At 42.7% G+C, this 20,400-nt stretch overlaps 1 protein-coding gene across 4 annotated transcripts in view; it reads right to left on the reverse strand.

Annotated features, from left to right (window-relative positions):
• Nucleotides 1–20,133, reverse strand: part of FRMD4A (FERM domain containing 4A) — a 372,469-nt gene extending 352,336 nt beyond the window's left edge. For 2 of the 4 annotated variants that reach the window (XM_058022115.1, XM_058022119.1), the window contains exons 1-2: nucleotides 19,703–19,770; nucleotides 19,470–19,604 (exon numbers count right to left, since the gene is read on the reverse strand). In XM_058022115.1, coding sequence (XP_057878098.1) covers nucleotides 19,470–19,514 — 45 coding nt within the window. In that variant the 5' untranslated portion in view covers nucleotides 19,515–19,604; nucleotides 19,703–19,770. Of the gene's footprint in view, nucleotides 1–19,469; nucleotides 19,605–19,702; nucleotides 19,771–19,885; nucleotides 20,022–20,080 lie in introns of those variants that run through there. The other 2 variants (XM_058022117.1, XM_058022116.1) reach the window with 2 other exon arrangements.
• Nucleotides 20,134–20,400: the final 267 nt, after the last annotated feature.

The raw sequence follows: 20,400 nt of genomic DNA on the forward strand, positions 1-20,400 counted from the left end.
TCAATCCTGATGGTGTTTCCTATCTGCAGACACTCTGATTACTGTTTAATTTTAGCCAGAAAATAGTTTATACAGTACCTTTCTCAGCATCATTGTGTAAGAGTCAAAGCAGACAATCTTTTGTAACTTGGCTGTCTGCCATGACAACTTTCCTGATCCAGTTTCCATTTATTAATATTTATTGTTGCAGTTTTTTAGCATTTTCACAGCAAAATACAGTGTTACAAAGATATTGAAAGTGTCATAGGAGACAAAGGTAACATTATGAAGTGCAAAGCATTTCTAAATTTCCAAGCAGAATTCTGTTTTGTACATAGCACAAAACTGATGTAGTTGCATTTCTCAAGTAATAGCATCAGTACTTAAAGTCCCAAGTGTCATCTTTTTATTTCAGCTGTAGAATATTGTTTGTAGAGATTCTAAAGAAGACTATCTGGGGATAAACTTTCCCTCTGTTTGTCTGATTATATAAACTTCAAATTGGCTGGACCTAGCTGAATCATCAAGATCTGCTGATCAGTGTTGTCGAGCTTTTTCTCTACTTTTTAAAATGCTCATTTTTATCTCAATGAAATTTCTTCTAATTCTAATTATTCATTGAGCCATCATCTTACTGTGCAAGTACCCACCCACCAGACTAGCCAGGTTCCTTGTAAACCAGAGACATGATGAAGTCTGAGGACACATTTTGGATAGATGACATCTTTGTGACCAGTAAATAATGGAGTTACCAATCAGACTCTCAACTGCCTAAATTATCCATAAAGCCAAACTGCATTGCTGTACTGCTGCTGAACCTGGTACTCCAGGAAGAAATGCTAGAAATGAGACAGTGCTGCAAGTGCAGTTTGTGTTTCTGTAGGATCATGCCTCTACAAAAACCGGTCTGAAGAGATCAGGAACTGAACCTCGACATTGGCAAGGTTGGACCCATCTCTTCTGGATTTAACCCAGATCCCTACATTCCCTTTATGGTGAATGAAAGGGAAGTGGATACTTCAAAGCAACAATCTGTCCAGTTTCAGTTACTTTCTCCAAAACAGTTCAGTGCCTCAGACATAGAAATTTTCTTTTTATGGCTTTCATTGGAAAGCAGATGACCAGACCAGATTAATTCAACCCTATGAACAACTTCCCTATACAGAGTCAAGTGATGTTCCATTGTCTGGAAAGCAATTGAAGAGGAAAAAAAAAATCCCTTTTGTTTTCTTCCCCTTTGTAACAACTTTTGAGGATTTTTTTCAATGTCAGGGGCTTGGTATCTTGTTTTTCATGCTCATGAGGTGTCTGGTTGCAAGGATAGGTAGCAAAGGTAATTCACACCATAAATTTATAGTGGAAAACTTGCTCCAGGAGGTGGAAAACTTGCTCCAGGAATGAGTTTTTAGAGGTGGGCAATGGCTGGGTTGATCTTGTAACATGAATAAATAATAAAAATCTGTGACAACCATGCAGTAAAATTCAGGACAGGAGTTCATGACTAAATGTGCATGTTTATTGTTTACTCTAAGTCATAATTCTGTTTAAAAATTAAAGCCTATCTCATTAGCTGGTAAATCACATTTCATTTCCACCTAATTTATGAGTCCTGAGGTGTTTGGACAGGGCTTAATGTGACCAAAAAAATGCAGCATGCAACATCCTTTCATTTGCTTTTGGTGTGGTACATGAAATAGTCTCTTTATTTTAGAAAGCCTTTTCTTCGTGAATCAACATCATTAGCAATCAAAGAAACAGCTATGAGCATTAAATGCAAATGTTTGAACTTCTATAATTTGCATATCATTAATAAGCAGGCTGGCAGTGTATGGCCATAAAGTTGACTTTGAAAGTTCCCACTGCTGTTATAGACTGAGTCATGGTAGCAACAGTGAGAGCCTCAATTCCAACTAATTAATGGTTTTAGGGAGCCAGGAGTCCCATCTCCCATGGTGAGTGGCAGCCTGGGGCTCCCTCACTGTGGAATGAACCTCTGCTCACACAAGTCTGCCTTGGGAAGGAGGCAGAGTTTGAATCCAGCCCTGCAAGATCTCCCTTATTTCTGGCTTTATGTTCATCTTCGTGCATGGGTCAGTTACCTTTATTTCTCCTCTTTCTCATTACTGAATAAATGGTCTGCCAAAACACCTGGCACACTGGAGACGGCAAAGTGGTCCTGCAAAAAGGACATTGAGCCCTTTTGCAAAACCACGAATATTCTGAGAAGTGAAGGAGACTGCCCAGGGGCATACAGAAAATGCATGCCAGTACTTGAAAACAGGTCCTCAAAATTCAAGTCTGGTATCCAGAAGCTTAAAAAGCAAAGAGAAAGATTGGGGAGCTGTCATTGAATTATTGGTATATTGCCTTGGGGAAGCCAAAGTAAAATACCTCAAAGAATGCAGAGACAGAAAAAATCAAGCATCATATCAAATAAATCTGGTTACCTTGGCTAGTCAGGTTTCCTATTCTAAACTTCATGATCTGGATGGTTATTTTCATCATCTCAGTAAGCTGCAATAATCAGCAGCCTGATACTAACTAAACTGACACCAGGGGAAAATAACTCTGATCTCTTTGATTAAAAATAACCATGAATGCAGCAGTGAAAGGCTTCCTGCAGGGAAGGGCTGGTGACCCAGAGAGCACAGAGGAGAAGGCCAAGGGAGGGAAGAGCAGAGCAGCTCTCCCTGCTCTCCAGCAGGCACAGTGGGGACACGGCTGTGGCTCGCAGGCAGGCAGGCAATAACGCTGCCAGATATTGCAATCTATAACTCACTGACCCCAAATGATTACTGCACCCCTCGCATGCATTCAGTCATTTTCTCCCCTGATTCAGCAGGATTCAAGTAGGCAAGCTGAAAGAAACTAAACTCTTTAGCCCTGCTGGAAATAACTATCAAAAAGGTGTAATCACAGCCCCCAGCATCCCCTCTCTGGTTTTTAATGTCATGTTGGAGAATTTGTTTAAAAACCTTCTTCAGATCTAGCCAAAAGTGTGTCCATATCACTGGTGCATTGTGAAATGGCATAATCATTAAGAGAGCAGTTTTGAGACAACATCCAAACAAACCTGCAGATTTGTACCCCAGCTCAGAAAGGTGCTGAGGGTCAGGCTGAGCCTCTGGGACACTGTTGTTCCCACAGTTTCCAGAAGCCCTAAAATCGCTGCTGCAGTCAAACAATTATAATGACATTAAAACAAAGACTTTTCTTCAAAGACAATAAACCCACAAAAGAACCATGAGTCACAGGAATCTGCACAGGCGAAATTTTTCTCAAAATTGTCTCTTATTCTATGACTACATGTCCTTGTAAGAAGTTCCTCTCCAGGTCTCTTGTAGACTCCAAAATTTATGACTTGATTTGACTCATTTCAATCGATGAATTGTTCTTAACCAATGGGTTTTCTCACTTTTACCCTTCCAGTTCTCCCCCCAGTCCAACTGGGAGGAAGTGAGAGAGTGGCTGTGTAGAGTTGAGTTGTTGGCTGGGGTTAAGCCAGACAGTCCTCTAGGCTTGCTGGTCCTCCCATCTGTTCCAGCATGATCCCACAGGTACCATTCAGCTGGCAGCCTACAACCACCACCATCCTCAAGCCAGCCCCTCAGCTTAGCCCAAGGCCAGAAAGCAACAGTGAACAGATTTTTAATTGTTCAAATATTCACTGCATGAAGGAAAGTTTTATATATTTGTTTCATACAGGCAATTTTCAAGTTTGTCGCTACTCTTCACTGAATCTGCTCTATCCAGAAGGTGTCATCCATGCTGGCCACTAGAAATGATGAAAATAATGCTGGTCTCTTCCCAACACAAGGTTGATGGTTTATGTGCAGTTTAATATTATCATCTCCTGTTTTTACTGTCGGCAGCAGCATTCTCTGTTGTTGAGACTGCAAACCAGATGAGTTCTAACTCTGTCCAGCTACACAAACGCGTGCACACGTTCCTCCAGTAGTCAGCAACAAAAGCAAAACAGGATCAACTTCTATAAGCATCAAACATAGCCTGCCTACCCAAGGTACATAAAAATGTTTGGCACAGTTCAAAAATTTATAGCAACCCTTCTAGTGCGAGATGCATCACAGCAAAATCTTGATTTGACTAAGTGTTTGATATCCTTATGCAGCCATTACTGCTAACAGGATTCATAAGTCACATTCCTTTAACATATGCTACTTTAAAGGGGACCATTCACTTCTTATTTAAATCTTCCCATAAATTTCCCTAGAGGAAAACCTGCAATGGAGCAGCTATCCTTACCAGCTAAGGGAGACAAATGTCCAATTTACAGTGATCTAAAAGATTTGGAATCAAGGATGAAGAGGAAATAATAATTTTTACTATGCTTGCAAAGTTCTGTCAGAATAAAGTTCCTGCCTCTAACAAGAGCCCAGGTGTGCCAACACAGTAGCAGGGGGATAATATAGAGGTGCATAATTGTGGGTGAGGGATAAGTTTTAGATTATCCCAGCTGATATTGGGATGTGGAAGGGAGAAAGCAGTGAATTCCTGGCAGGAGGAGTAAATTCACCTACCACTGCCAGTGATCCCTCATCCTCTGCTAAAAAATTAGGTATACCTTCAAAACATGACATTTCTGGGTTTTTCTAATAGTGCAATGGGGAATGATAAGACCACCTTAACTGCTGGATTTGAAGCAGCTGAGGTTACTGTTCTCCAGATGACACCCAGCAGTTAAATTTCATCTGCTGCAAAGCAAAGGAAAATCAATTCACACAGACTGTCAGAGAGGAGCATTGAGAGCAGAAGGGAGCATCCACACAGCCAGAGACCTCATCTCAGCTGGGATGAAGGGAACACCTAACTGGCCTGATCCCTTGATGGCAAAGATCATCCCACAGAATCTCATTCCAATACCCTGCAAGCTTAATTTTCAGCTACAGTTATCTTGACTGTCCTGTGAAGGATTTTCTCCCCCACAACTAGAAGAGATTATTTTTAAGAAGGACAGGAACCAGCTAGGACAAGTGAGCCATCGATTTCTACTTCTCACCAAAGCCCTTCAAACTCCTGAGGGAAAACCCTGATGGGAAACCTTCCCCAAAACTTGGGAACAGAATATTAATGTGTAGAAGTGAAAATAAAATTTGTTTCAACTGTGTGGCCTGTGTCTTGAGACATGTTGCATTAGGTTTTAGATGAGAGTATTGACAAAACCCAACAAAACCCAAGGAGGGATTTAAAGATCTAATCGTACCTCTCTTGTACTCCCCAATTTAGATCTCAGTACAGCTTGTACTTGATGCTTACCAGCAGGACACCTCCAGATAATTTGATTCTGGCAATAAGACAGCCCTTTTTCTAATCACTGCAGACTCCCCCAGCAGATGCTGTGCTCGGGAGCCCTCGCTGTGGTTTCTCACCGCGTGGTGCCTCTGTGCACGCTGCAGCTCCACAGGACAAAAATTAAGACACTTTATGTGAAGTTTTGAACGCTTCTCTGAGGGGAAGCTGCCTTCTTATTTAGACTGACAGGAGCAGAATTGACTTGAACTGTAGAAGAAGAGGTTTGGAGGAGAGAAAATTTGTTTCTTCCCACAAGGAGGTCCTTCCAGCCCACTGCCTGGGGACCCAGGCACTATTCCCCTAGGGTGGCTCACATCATTTTGGAGGTCCAATGGGAATCACAAGCTGCAGTTGGCTAGCACACAAAACAGACTCAGCAGTGCTGCAGAGGGCCAAAAAAACTTTAAAGGTTTCTGATGGATGTGTGTTGTCACTTGCATGTGATGTCTTCAAGGGAACGAGGAGTCACCAGAGCTGCTGATGGGCAGCTGCTCTTTGGAGAGCTGGTAGGGGGTCATTAACCTGCCAAACATCTCCCCACACACTGCTTTGTGTGATATTTTGCCCCCAAAGACAGAAATCACCATCACTGGCTCTCCTAAGCCTGTAGAGATGTGAGCTCCCAGGAGGGCCCCATATTGAGGTGTCCCAGAGCACGTCCCCCTCACCTGCCAGGACCCCAAGGAAAGGAAGGATCCAAAAGGCAAATCAAACCAGAATTTCTGCTTTTCCATAAACCTTCACCTGGTTTGGGAAGCACCCAGCTGGGTGACAGGAGTCCTGTGCTCTACACCTCTGCTCCAAGGATGAGTTCTCCACTTTTCCTGCCACCTATCCTATACAAACACAAATATGCTGCAGGAGCTGCAATCAGCACCCTCCCTGAATTCCCATTTCCAAATGGATACTGCAGCTCTCTCCTCCACTGCTATAGTCTCTTAGTCATTCATGCTACTGAAAAGAAAGCAGTCCTGTATATTCAAGTCATTTTTAGGAATGGAAAACCTGGTAAGTAACCAGTGAAGGTTAATTTTTATCTTTTGATCTTAATAAAAGCTTAAATTTTTCTTTGGAATTTCATTTTGAAGCATGTGAATTAAACGGTGATAGAATACTCATTTTGTTGACACTTTGTGTTAACAGGACCTGAGCACTTCATCCAGCCAGTGACTAATATGCAGAACCAATTTCTCCATGTCTGATTTATTTATATGTAGTACAGTGCAATTAAGAGAATAAGCCACACTTCATCTCCAAGAGCAAGACAGTGGCATTGCTGAGCTAGCACAGGGACGTGCTCAACCTACTGTTCACAAGATCTGGGATCCCAGTTTCATGGTGCCACTGTATCTCTGCAAGTTTCAGCTCTGTTTAATCACAGCCCAGCCCACTCTGCATTACCTTCTTTACCATAATGTCTCTTAATTTCTTGTGTCCTTAACCCAAGCCTTCCATCTGCTGTGAGCCTGCAACCTCCCCTCCAGGAGTGACCTTCTCAGTAGCTATAAACCAAACCTGAAGATGAACCTTTGTGCAATAAAAATAGCCAAAAGCTTGAGAGAATGAGAGAAAGATACTAGATTTTAAAATATAATAAATTCCTCAAGACCACAAGAGCAACAGTCTGAAATGTCTTGCCTTCACATCTTGTCATCTCTCTATGATGAAGAGCACAGTTAGACCTCAGCAAGAAGAAACATGGGTAAAATTACCCATACATTGTGCTGTAGCTGGATTTCTGTTTGTGTTTATCCCAGAGCACCCATCAAGCCTGTGGGTAAAGGATTTGTGGAAAGAAGCAGTTCCTCTCCCTCCTGCAAATGTTCAACAGCATTAACATAGTCAGATTGTTCTGCATTGTATCTCTGGTTCCCTTTAACTTGGTGGATTCCCGCAGACAGCAACAGAGATATGAGAGAAAACTTGAACAGAACTGTGACCATGTTCACAGGGGTCCGAGGAAGAGGGAAGAGATGAGGATCTGACTCCATGTTTCAGAAGGCTTGATTTATTATTTTATGATATATTATATTAAAACTATACTAAAAGAATAGAAGAAAGGATTTCATCAGAAGGCTAGCTAATAATAGAAAAGAAGAATGATAACAAAGGCTTGTGGCTCAGAGAGTCCGAGCCAGCTGACTGTGATTGGCCATTAATTAGAAACAACCACATGAGACCAATCCCAGATGCACCTGTTGCATTCCACAGCAGCAGATAATCATTGTTTACATTTTGTTCCTGAGGCCTCCCAGCTTCTCAGGAGGAAAAATCCTAAGGAAAGGATTTTTCATAGAATGTGTCTGTGACACAGAGCTAGGTTGAGCTGCAGTGTAGTGCACCTCACTTGCTTGGGTTTGACTCCACCTGCCCTCCCCAAACCATCCTCTGCCTCCCCTGTGCTTTCCTCCTGCTGCACCCTCAGCCCCTCGCTGGGTCCTTTGCCCAGGCTGCCCCAGGAGTGACTGTAACCATCAGCATGATGTCCTTTATCTGCACAGATACCACTGGAGACGCTGAAATACGAGAGCAAACGTTCAGCCTTGGGAAAGCACAAGGGATCCGTCTGGGTTACAATGAGCAATCAGCCAACAGCCAATGCCTCACAAAAAGGGAACAAGTTGCATCAAGATGGGCTTTGGTTTCTCTGAGCTGATTCTTCTTGGGAGTCATGCATGGGTTTAAGAAAAGATAACTCAAAATGTCACTTGCAGCAAAGCCAGTCTCACGTTCTATATCACCAATTTTTCTTTCCTTTGGAGCCGAATGCAAAGCCCTGGGCAATCATTGCCACTTCATAGTGAGTTTAGCTAATGTGCTTAAAAGCCACTGTTGTCAAAAAGAAGGGCAGCAATATAAAATAGAGCCACTAACCTCCTGCCATGGAGGTGACTGGTCACATTGTGCATTTATTTCAGTGTGAACAGATCCAGGTCTAGAGTATTCTCAGAAGAAGAACCTTCGAAACCAGTCATAGGGTAAAATTAACACCTGCTGATTGATCAAGATTTTAGTGATTGAATTTTAAACTGGAAAAACAGTGCATATAAAAAAAATAAAGAAGAAAGAAAAAGTAGCATATCTCTGTTTTCCCGTCTGCTCAGAATATACTGCTGTGGTTTCTATCTCTGTTTTTTATTAAGTAGTCTTTGCCCTAGAGAAAATAGTTCTTTTGATGTTACAGTTGACCTTTTGGTTTTACTCTACATAAAATTTTTCCCCTGAAGAGAGTTTCTATCTCTGCAAAAAAGGAGAGGAAAATAAAACAACTCTATTTTTATTTTTTTGTTATTCCTAGCTACAACTTGCATTGGAATCAGTGTACAAAGGTAACCAGATTTTGCATCAGCATTTTACATTTTCCCAACAAGCTCTCCTATATTAAAACATGGTCCTATGGGAATAATCCACTCCTTTTGAAAACTTGTTTTTCACTTACTCACTAGATTTCTGTAAGATTTTAGCGTAGCTATCTGCAAATTATCTTTTAATGAATCCATCTCATGAGTATTGAGGATGGTAGTGATATTTCTGTCAGGAACACGTGAGGAGGAAAATTCTCACATGGGTATTCAGGATCATACTGTATAAACAATTACAGCATTCAATGTCTGCAGAAAATCAAGAGGCAAATCAGCAGTGAATATCAATTATACATCTGCTGCATCACAGAGGCAGATGGCACTTTAATTGTACATCCGAAACATTATGGACAATTTTCCCCAACCCAACCTCATTGAAATAGTGGCTTTAGCACCTAAAAATATCAAGACAGGGTATGCGTGCAATGACTCATCTAAGAACTCATTTCAGTTTGAAGATAAATATTCCACCAGTAAACCAATAACAATCTTCAAGATGCATAGCTCAAACGTGCTGTCTTGATCTAGGTACAAACTTTTATTGATGAAAAGCAATGGGGCGACTGAACAGCTCACACCAGTCAGCTCAGAGTGTGAAATTGTCAAGGAGTTTGAAGATCAATGAGACAAATTCTTTTGATTGCATCTGTAGAAATTGGAAATGTCATGGAGATAAGTAGAATAATATGGATTTACACTCTTTTCCCAGCATGATCCTAAGAGAAGAAAGCTCAAATCCTTCTCCCTCAGACACGAATGGTTTTGTGCAATGAGGGAAGTTTTATGGAACTTAAACAGACTCAACTACAGCTACTGACCATGGAAAATCAATTGACACCAGCTTGCATACGAAAGAATGACACTGACTACCCAGAGACTGTTGTGCTAATGCCCAAATACCAAACGTGTTGTTAATGCTTACTTAATTAAAGATTATTAAAAATTAAAACTGACTCTCATAAGAGATTACTATATTATTCAATTTGCAAAAGCTTTGGCAATTAAGCCACCCCTGCTTTATTATAGTCAGTGATGCAGATTTCCAATAGAACTTGTTCCTTACTCCCATCATGTACAAAACTGCTGTTTTTTCAATTTGTCTACGTGGTCATACAGTCTTAAAATATTCAGTAACTCTGCAGTCAGTTTACATTTCATCATGCAAGTGCATAGCACTCATCTCCTCCTCTCTCCCTCAAATATATTCATGGTTAGCCACAGCAGACACATTTTATTTGCAATGTGAGCACACAAGCATTTTCTTGGAAGAAATTTTGGAAGTTAATCTTAAAGCCTGTATTTGGAAGGGGTAATCCCTAACAGGAACAAAACAAACAAAAACATTCAAAACAGGATCCATGTCCAAAACCAGGTACATCTGGGCTTTACAGCTAAGGTTTAACTTCTACTGGTGCATTAAAGTGTTCACAGGAACTTCACATGGATGATTCTTTATTTAGAACTTCGGATTTAAGCAGTACATCCAAAAATCAGAAACTCCCTAAACTGACCTAAGCCCTGCCTGACCAAAGAAGTCTAGTAGCACAGCTTTGATGGAAGAATAGCTAAAACATTCCCACAATACAAGAACATTTGTGTTGGAACCAATGTAAGCAGCATGGTTAGTTTATTATTTCTTCCAAGACAGTGAATGATATTAGATCCAGAGGAAGAGAGCTGAAGAGAGGCATTCCATCAGCAGGGGACTCTGAACAAGTAAACCTTTGCTTACATAAGGATGGTGACAAAAGAAGTTTCTGTATTGATCAAGAGGGTAAAATAGGTCTCTTCATATAATTTATTTAACTCCTGACTCCAAACCAAAATTTCTAAGTGGGGAAGTAAAAAGCAAAACACTGCTAGGAACATCAGAGATTACAAAACCCCCCCATCCTTTTTCTTGTGCCATCACTGTCTATTCTGCAGTCTGTAATTTTGTCTATTTAGAGCTGAAGTGCTTCCTCACAATGTCATTTGAGCCAGCAGCCTCATAATATTGATTCAAGGACTTTGGTTTCAGCAAAATACTCACTCCATTTTAAACACATGATTAGAGAAAACAGCATTCAACATAAAAATGTTTAACTGCTTTTAAGGTAGTAAATAAGTGCTATTGTTACTAATATCTTGTTAAAGCAAAGTGCTAAAAAATGTTTCTCATTATTTTTTTGTTCTGTTAGCACTTTGTCTTGAGCGATAAAAACAACAAAAAGGAATTCTCTACTACACCAGGGGAGGAAATAAATTAACCCTCACAACTGTGTTTTTTAACTTCAGTTTTCAGTGACAATATCATTCTGCTGCTTTGGGGACTCTGACCTACAGAACAACTTGAGGGACAGCACAAACACAAATTTCCCTATAGCGTCTACTTGATCTGGGATTTGAAAGCCCTTCCAGAGGTGATAAGATAAGCAAAATAAAGAAAAGAAAAAGGAAGGCTGTTTCACATGAGAAGGATTTTGGTCCATCACCAAAACCTTGGAAAAACCCAATCCAAAGCAGAAATATCAGGACACAAACACCAGAGGCTCCACATGGTGTAACAACTGCCCCATTTGCCCCACAGCCAGCCACCCAGAGTCTGTGCCTTGCTGCTGAAGAAGCCAACACAAGAGACTGGTTTTCCATCCCCCTGGGATTGACAGCACAAACCTGTGTCAATCTTTTGGGAAGGCCAACATTTCAGGCCACATAAAGCTAAAGGAGCAACCTCACAAACACTCCAATTAGATGATTTCTGTTTTTATGAAAGTGGGCAAACTCTAATCTTCCGAAAATAAATGTAAATGCAGACTAATTGGGAACAGCCTTTGCACCCAGATCTCTGAAATGAGACCAGAACAGGGAAAATGGGTTCCTCAAAAGCTCATGCCAAGTCTTTTTTATTACAATAGCTTCTATAGCAGCAGTAATAATGACCTTCACTAGACATTTCCTCGAGTACTAACGACCTGGGGTTAATGGCCCGAGGCATTGTTTTATGCAGCCAACTATTGCAGCCAGCAATTAATTACCAGGAAATACAATGTGCTCTGACCACTACGGCTCAATTAGCCTCATATTATTGAAAAATGAAAAACTTGTCAATCTTATTTACTGTGAAGGTGTCCTGGATTTTATTTTTGTATATTAGACTAAAAAACCCCTTGAACCTATATTAAGCCAAACATATGTTCTACAACACTCCTCCATTAAGTTCGCTCAAATTACGGGGAGCCAAAGCCGAGCGTCTCGCAATACCAGGATTATCACAGCCTGCCCACAGACAGAAAAATGCTGTGGAGCAAGGATCTGTCTGAATCCTGCTTCTGCACTAGAAAAGCCTCCCTAAAAATAATTTTCATCTCTCTGGTGGTTGTAAATGGATAGAGAGGAGGGAGAACAGTGAGGGGCACACTGCAGAGAACATCCCTTCACTGCCAAGAGTGTGAGCTGGAGTAAGGACAGGAAGAGGAAGGGCTATCCTGCTTTCAAGCAAGTTTTGTGGTGCCCCAATATCCCTCCAACAGATTTACAAAGATATTGGGGTAGGTTATTTTCGCACCCAGGTTTGTGCTCTCCCAGTTTATGTTCATTCATTGCATTTTATTGTTTCAGCAAGGCTTTTGCAAAATGCCCTGAAAACCAAGCACTGTGGGCTCAAGTGCCATTGGTCCTGGTCAGTTGTTTGTGTTTCAGCACAATCACTAGGTTTGTGGGACCTTAAAAGCTAAGGTCAGGCACTAGAGCTAGATGTAGAAGTTGTTTGCTTTAATTTAGGAATTACCAGCTTCAGTCCCATGAAGGATGCAAAAAGCGGATCAGGTTGTGCCTGTAGATCCATTCCCCTAAATATGTTTCTGGTGCTCACTGGGGCTTTTATTTCCATGAAATACAGACACTCTGTGGGTGTCTTTGCACCAGGAGGCTTCTCAGGGAACACTGGTATCTCAGTGCTTTCCATCAAGACCTGGTCTCAGGCATTGCTGCTGGACAAGTGCAAGCTAACAGGGCTCTGAGCACGACTCCTTCATATGATAAGACCCTTCAAAAAAGCAAGCAGGAACTTTGATCACGTGCTTTAAGAGTTGCAGTTTCAGGCCAGCACAAGACCTCATTTAAACAAGAAAATTCATATATCTTGAAATGGATGATGGGTTCAGCTTAGTTTGATCCTCAGTGCCATTAAAATCTCTTTGTGAAATGGCCGATTTCAAACGCACTTCTGCAAGTTTCTGTGCTTGCTGATAGCTAAAAGCAGAAAGCATTGAAACACGTGGGGCCAAAATGTATGTGTCTGTCTGGAGGAGCACAGGGAGGTATTTACCAAGGTTTGCCAGTGATGGCAAAGGTGGAAACAGACATTCCCTGGCAGCCTTTGTGGTGGTTTCGGAGAGCTGGGAACAGTGTGCTGGCTGGTGAAAGCCTAAAATTCCATCCAGTCTCTCTGACTGACCCCCCCCAAACCAGATTTTGGTTGGGGGTCAGCCACCAGCTGTGCTGGCTCTTGTTTTCAGCAAGACACACAACACAAGGCAGCCATCACCAGGGTTGGCAGGACCAGCCACCTGAGCACAGCAGCTTTAGGTGCCACATCACAAAATCTGCATTTCCATGGGGTGTACTGAGGAAGGATCCACATGGGACTTCTGTACATATCTCAGTCCTGATGTGCTAACCACGCTAGCCTGTCAGCAGGCTGGATCATTGCCATGCTGAGAAATTATGAGTACAGTAATTACAGAAGTACGACATTCATAACCAGAAGGCGAAGAATGGGAAAAATTGCAATTGTCCAATGTCACAAGTCCTTCTCATGTATTAATAGCTATTCATAACCTTGCATCTTATTAGGGCAATTATAGGATTTTTAACATTTTATTTTAGTTTAGGGATATCAGTCAAGCTTTCCAATGCATTTTATTTATGAAAAGCCAAACTGGTATTATTCTTTTATATATTGTCAAAAGGAGTTGACTTATTTAGAGATCTTTTCAACTCGTTAGTATGTTACTTTTCTTCTAATTGTAGAAATGCTCCAATTAATCATAATGATCATTTACTCAAGTGCCCACTAATTCTCTTCTACAAATAGCAATGCTCTATAGCATTGGAAAAAAAAATGAAATCAATGGCCACATCCCTGATGAGATAATTTTATCAGTCATTCAGAATTCAGCTACAATATAAAGCAAAAGCCATATACATAAGGAAAAAAAAAAGATAAACCAGTAATCCCTCTTACTCTTTTTTTAAGGCATAGTTATAAATATGAGAATTCAGATGAGCAAACATTATGGTCGGCTTCTTCAATGGCATGCTTGAGCAGAGGGACAGGGAAAATAAAATTGATGGCATGCACTAGAGCAGAATGGAAGGATAACAATTTTACAGCCGTGCAGCTCAGATGGCTAAAAGGTGACATCCACCACGGGGAAGCCAAGAGTAATCCCAGGGAGTGTTTAATCTCATTTAGCTGAATTAAATCACTGTGTTTGAAGACTTACTGCAAGTTTACAAAGGCAAATAGTAAAGTTCAGAAATAATTCAGTGCTACAGGGGAAATTATCAACAAGAAATGGCCAAATTCCCAGTCCACGGTCGCAAGCAGCCACGCAGCACCAAGCAGGAATTTGCTTCTCTCATCCCATCCTCTAAAAGAGCAACCAGCACAGCTCAGCTACTGCTGCTGGTGGAGCCCATTAGCAAATTACTGCCTGGCTGGAGCAAGGGCAGAGCCAGGGAGGGAGGGAGATTCCTGCCAGCACGGATCCTCCCCAGGGAGCTCCGGGTGCCGTGGCACATTATCATCTCCTGCCCAGACCTTCTGGCAAGGCTGCGGGTAGAGCCCACACACCTGCACGGTGGAAATATCCGTGAAAGCAGCATGGGGAGGGCTGCATAATCACCTCCCCTCGCTGTGCAAGTGTCCCCACAGACCTCATTTTGGGCACGAAGCTGAAGAGGGCCAGATGTCAGCGGCGCAGCGGGGTCCTGGGGGAAGACGCTATCCATCCCGAGCAGCGCTGCTCACACCCAGAGCAGTGTGTGCCAGTCACACACTGTGACACGTCACCCTGTCACCCTGCCTCAGCATCAGCTGGAGCTGCATTAACCTCCTCGCCACGCCACGGGAAGCAATGAGTGGGTTTTGTTTTGGTGGAAAGAGCGTGCCAAGCACTGACCTCCCAGGGCAGCGCGGCCTAGAGATGTGGTTGCAGCAAGGAGGTTTGCATGTCGAGGGCTTTTGCACGCTGTCAACACAGAAATAATTTAATCCTGAGATGAGAGAGGCAGAAAATGACCTCATCCTTCCACTGTAACCTTGCTGCTCCCAAAGGTTTTAATATGATCCTCCAAGCTGAGCTGTGCTGCTGCAATCTGTCTGGAGGTCTGAGGGGGACAGAGCACACAGCTTTATGGGGGGAGGGGGCAGTCCTAGGTCTAAATGGGGCTTGGAAGCTCTCTGTCATTTTAGTTACCAAATTTGTCTTCTCAAGGGCAGACTTCAGACATAAAACATAGCAGTTAAACGTATGAAATAATTTATGGAATACCTGGAATGTTGTCAAGTCCAACTGAGCAGGGCATGGCCCTCACAGGGTTTAGTAAGGATACAGTTAAATCTTGGAGTGTGCTTTAAGAGCAGTTCTGAAGACTTCATTGCTACACTCCAGAAAAATTATCAGATCAAGGAGATTCACATTGTTTTGAGGACTCCAGTGTAGCTTTCCTTGAGGGATAGAAGGATGATTAAAGAGAGCCCTCTTAAAAAGGAGGGCTGGAATCACATCAGAAATCTGGGATTTTCAGCGGACAATGGCTCAGATGCCAATTATTTCTGATGCATTTAGCAGTTTTCACGTCTTCCTGGGGCAGGTGTCTGCCTCCCAGCAGAACAAGGAAACACCAAGGTCAGCACCCTTGATACTGCACTGGCCACCCAATACCTCCCTCTTTACCCTGGGCATTGTGAACATCACAGAATTAATGCTCCAAAATCCCTGCTGGCCTTTTTCTCCTTGAACTGTAGAGATAACCAATGTCCACATAATGAAGGTCACTTAGGAAATCTCACATGCACCTCTATTCCAGCCTCAGCTTGGATGTAAGTCAAATCCAAAATAATGAAATTCACCACATGAAAGCATCACACAGACTCCTGAAAATAATTGTGCTCCTACAAACACAAGCAATTACCATTAATTTACAAATGTATTTATTTTCTAATGCTATACTATTTCTTCAAGGAAAGTATTGTATATACAGATGAGAAAGAGTAAAGCTGGATTATAAATAGGGGAAAAACTTCATCTTGATGGAGAGGGTGAGAGCAGCTAGATGAAGCTAGAATCTGGAGCTTTACTGCAAACAGAGAACCATGCTTCTCTTCCCTACCATTTCAAGATTAGATTAATTGGTAAACACTGAGCTACAGATGTTGCTCATTGAAACCTCTGTTGTCACTTAACACAGATTAATTAGTGTTAGTGTCATGACCTAGAATAGTTTGGAAGTCAAGTCCCTGAGATGTATTTTCAGGAGATGCAGTAATGCAGTCTCAGGAGACACCAGGTATCGTAACTTATTGTGCTGTTAAAATATGTGCAGTCAATATGTCTGCAGCTTTAAAATTTTACAATATACTAATAAGACAGACATAAAAACTTATTAGTATCACTCCCATCAGTATTAATGATCCTAACACAGCAGGTGTTATCAGTCCTAACAAGACATGGAATTTGCTATTTCATGCTTAGGTGCTTCTCTCTCTTGACTCCCAGAAACTGAGGAAGCTCTGATTTAATGATTTGATAATGCTACAGGCAGAGTCACTTTGGGCACAGTTCTGCCCAACTTCCTTCATGGTGTACCAGGCAACATCCCTCATCTCCTGTGATTTCTGGAGCAAGGCAGAGGCAGGAGTCCTGCAGAGCAGGCACATTCCAGAGGCATTTGTAGCACAAGATATTTACCAGAGTGGACAAGTTGCAGTTATATTTGCAGACTGCAGTTTTTGTACAAAAGCAATATCTTTATTTTGGGAAAATATATGTTTAAGACTGAAATTCTCCTTCACTGAGCCTTTTCCCTGGTCTGGGAGGAAAAAAAAAAAGAAATAATCACTATAAACAAAGGGGAAAAACACATCAGAGTATTGAACTAGCTAGAGAGCAATATAAATTTTTTAAAAATCAATTTAGATTAATTAATTATATAGCCAATATTTTTTTCACTAAAGAGAAGTGTGATCTGTCCACCTAAGACTGCAGGTGTAATGAGATAATGGATGCACAAGAAATGTGCAACTGGGAGCTGCTCTGGGCCACTCCAACACTGTGTCCTGGGTAGCATTTACTGGACACAGGTAAGTCCTGAGCTGTCAGCACAGCTGGCACCCCAAAGTGCCATCTGGTCCCCTGAGCAGCTCTCTGCTGGGGCACACTGGGGCTGGATATCCATGTCCTGTGAATGGTCCTTCTGCAGGAAAGAAGCCCCACAGCCCAGAGATGTCCATCTTTCTTCATCGACCAGAAACGATTTTGGGATGAGAAAACTCCTGATTTGGATCACTCACTCAGTGCATCAAATGCCAGGAAAGGCAATTAATGGCTCTGTACCTTGGTTTCTTTATTTGCAGCACAAAGTGCTCTGAGGTACCCCATGGAGAAGAAGATATTTTCAGAGTATGATGCAGCACTGTCAAATGCTGCTGCTGATTATGCCTTATGAAAAGTGGATGGCTGGATGCACATTCTGCATCCTATTGCAGGGGAAATGCAGTACTGAAATGCTTCTCACTGCTGAAAGAACACTCTCTCACTGGAGAATTCTCACTGAAGTATTAAAATCTACTTCTGTGGACTTCCCAAAGACATCTAATCTTTGAATCTCTGGAGGGTGGCAGTTTTAGAAGAGATGCCATTATAGCTGCTAATTGTGGGATGAATTATGCAAGAATTTATTATTGATTCAAGGGTAGCCTGCTCAGCCATGCAATCAAAGCCAAGGCAGAGCAGAGGGGAAAGGATGAGGTTTCTATAATTAACTAACTAAGCTGATTCACAACCCAACGAAAAACCCAAGGCAAAAGAAGTAGTTTGCAAAGTGGAGCATTTTCCATAACAAATTACCTTTTCCACACCCATAACCAAACTACAGTACCAGAGCAGAGCCCACTGTGACATTAACCCGTTCTCAGCCCAGAAATGGATCTCCATCCCCCAGCCATCCACAGGGTCCAAGGCAGGAGCCCCTCTGGCTGTGGACCCCCAACCCAACCCAGCCCATCCCATCCACTGGGGCTGTGCCCAACGTGAAGAGAGCCAAGGAGTCCTGGATACAGGCCAGAGCTGTGGAAATGCCCTAAAAATAACAACAGGGCAAGGCTGTGTAGCCACAGAAAGCCACATTCTAGAAGGGAAAATTTGCTGACAGCTTGGCACTGCACTGAAGTTTGACAAGGTCTGTTCAAGGAGTACAGAGATTGAGGAAAGAGAGGTTTAACTCCAGAATTCAGAGGGTACTGAAACTAAAAGCATTTAGAGCCCAAACAATGACATAGGGGTTACGGACACTCATCAATTTATTTTTGAAAGAGAAATTATAAAGAGGTCGTTTAAAAAGCCAGGAAGGCCAGAGGTAAGCAAGAGGAAATAAAATGAGCTTGCACAGCAAGTCAGTCACTGACAAATATAAAACAAACCATGCAGAGGTTTAATAGCATGTTTAGCATTTCGAGTAATGGACATAAAATTTGCTTTTCTCAACTTGACCTTTGTTAACAACCTTAGGCACTGCAGGGCTCTTATGCTGCAGCATTCCTTTTACTAAACTCATCATGTCTCTGAGGGCTAGAGACCATTTCCTAATGCAATCAGAAGAGATCAGTGGTAATGACAATAATTATATAAATATGTATATAATGCCTATGTATCTATGCATTCTCACGCACATGTGCACACACACACATGCTACTTACAACAACTCTCCAGCAGAAATGTTACAGTGACATTTAGATAGAAAAACATCCAGCAGAGATCTTACATTAAAATCATCTCTGATGCTGCTGCACAGAAAATGGCAACAGAAGTACCAGAGAGAGGAAAAAAAAATAATAAAATCAGTAAAGCTAAGCAACTCTCTAATACCCCACCAAAAGGGCTTACTTTAATTGCAGCAGGACACTGGCACGTTTCTAGAGTCAGCCACGTGTTCTAAATAATCTTCTTTAAAATATTATAAATATGCAGAACTTTCAGAAGTAGGTCAGTGGCTCAACATGTTGTAGCAAACAGCTCGGATAAACACCAGTCATTACCCTGTGCTCTGCAGTCAGGAGGAGATCTGACACTCTGCAGAAGGGGAATGGCGATTCACTGCATCAGAGGAGCATTCCCCAGGTGATACCACAGCTCAGCCTGGTCACAGCTGACAACATGCCTCCCAAACAGCATAGAAATCAAGCTCTCCCTCTCATCTTTTAAGTTGTCTCACAGTCAAGCAAGGGCAAAAGCAGGAGAACGTGAGAATTTGAAACATTGATTTAATGAGCAAAATGTAATCTGCTGCTCAGGATAAACCCCGAACACAAGCGCCAGAAAGGTGACTTCAAAATCCTGCCTTGAGCATCGGTCCAGATGTGCCAAAACCCATCGTGGGAGGAATGCCTCCATGCAAGCCCCAGATGAGCCTTTTGCAAAGTTCCCTGGGACCTGTAAAAGCCAAGCACCGGCTCACACAAAATCCCCCCGTGGATTTGGAGCCCTGAATCCGTGCGGTGCAGCTCCCCTCGCCCACCCCCCCTTTCCCAAATGGATTTCAGCGGGCACTTACCATCAGCAAGCTCAGAGCAGATTCGGGAGCACGCTGCACAGCCATCTCCTCTCTTCCTACATACAAATCCTCCCCACGACTTGGTCAGCCCTCGGCCCTCCGTCACAGCAAAGCATCCACAGAGCCCACGGCTCACTGCAGGGAGAGAAACCCCAAATCAGGGTCGGAGAGCATTTGCAAGAGGAGGAGAGGAGGGATGAGGGGGTGGGGAGGAGAGGAGGGAAAGAAATAACCTTCACAGCCAGGGAAAGAAGCTTAAGCTAGGCCAAATTTTACACTAGAGAGAAGAGGAAAATGAAACAGAGAGCCGGCTGGAGAAACAAGATATCGGGAACTGCAGGATATTTAAAGCTCAGGCGCACGCCACCACAGAAATCAGCAGCAGCAACAGCACAGGACATGTATCAAACACCTACATGACAGGTTAGGTCCAAGCCATCCTCCCCCTGCCCCAGCTCGCAGACTGTCATTAATTGTTCTTAATTGCCATGGTCCCTTACTGCACCTAAATAAATCCTGGGCAGCACAGAAGTGCCGTGCCCCTGACTCTGCATCTTCCTGCCTGCCCTGGTGATGCTGGCGCAGAAACCACGTCAAACCCCGCCACGTACCGCTCCCAACAGGGTCAAAGCTCTCCTCTCTTCTCGCCTGCTCGGCAGAGCAGACGCCTGCATAGCACAGACATGAGCAGTGAGAGCAGCCAGAGCCACCCGGTGCTCACTTGAGAGTAACAATTACCTTTATCCTATTCCAGCCAGAGCTGGGTTACTCACTGACCCTTTTCACCTTATCCCCCCCCTCAAAGAAAGTCTCTTCCTCCTCCTCCTCCTCCCCTCCAAATGGACTCAGCTCCCCATGGAGCTAACACACTTTGCAGAAACATGTAATTACACAGGCTGTTGTGTTAGCGCTCTGATCACGCTGCCTGTAC

This window comes from Melospiza georgiana, chromosome 4, assembly GCF_028018845.1.
Source record: "Melospiza georgiana isolate bMelGeo1 chromosome 4, bMelGeo1.pri, whole genome shotgun sequence".
NCBI lineage: Eukaryota > Metazoa > Chordata > Aves > Passeriformes > Passerellidae > Melospiza > Melospiza georgiana.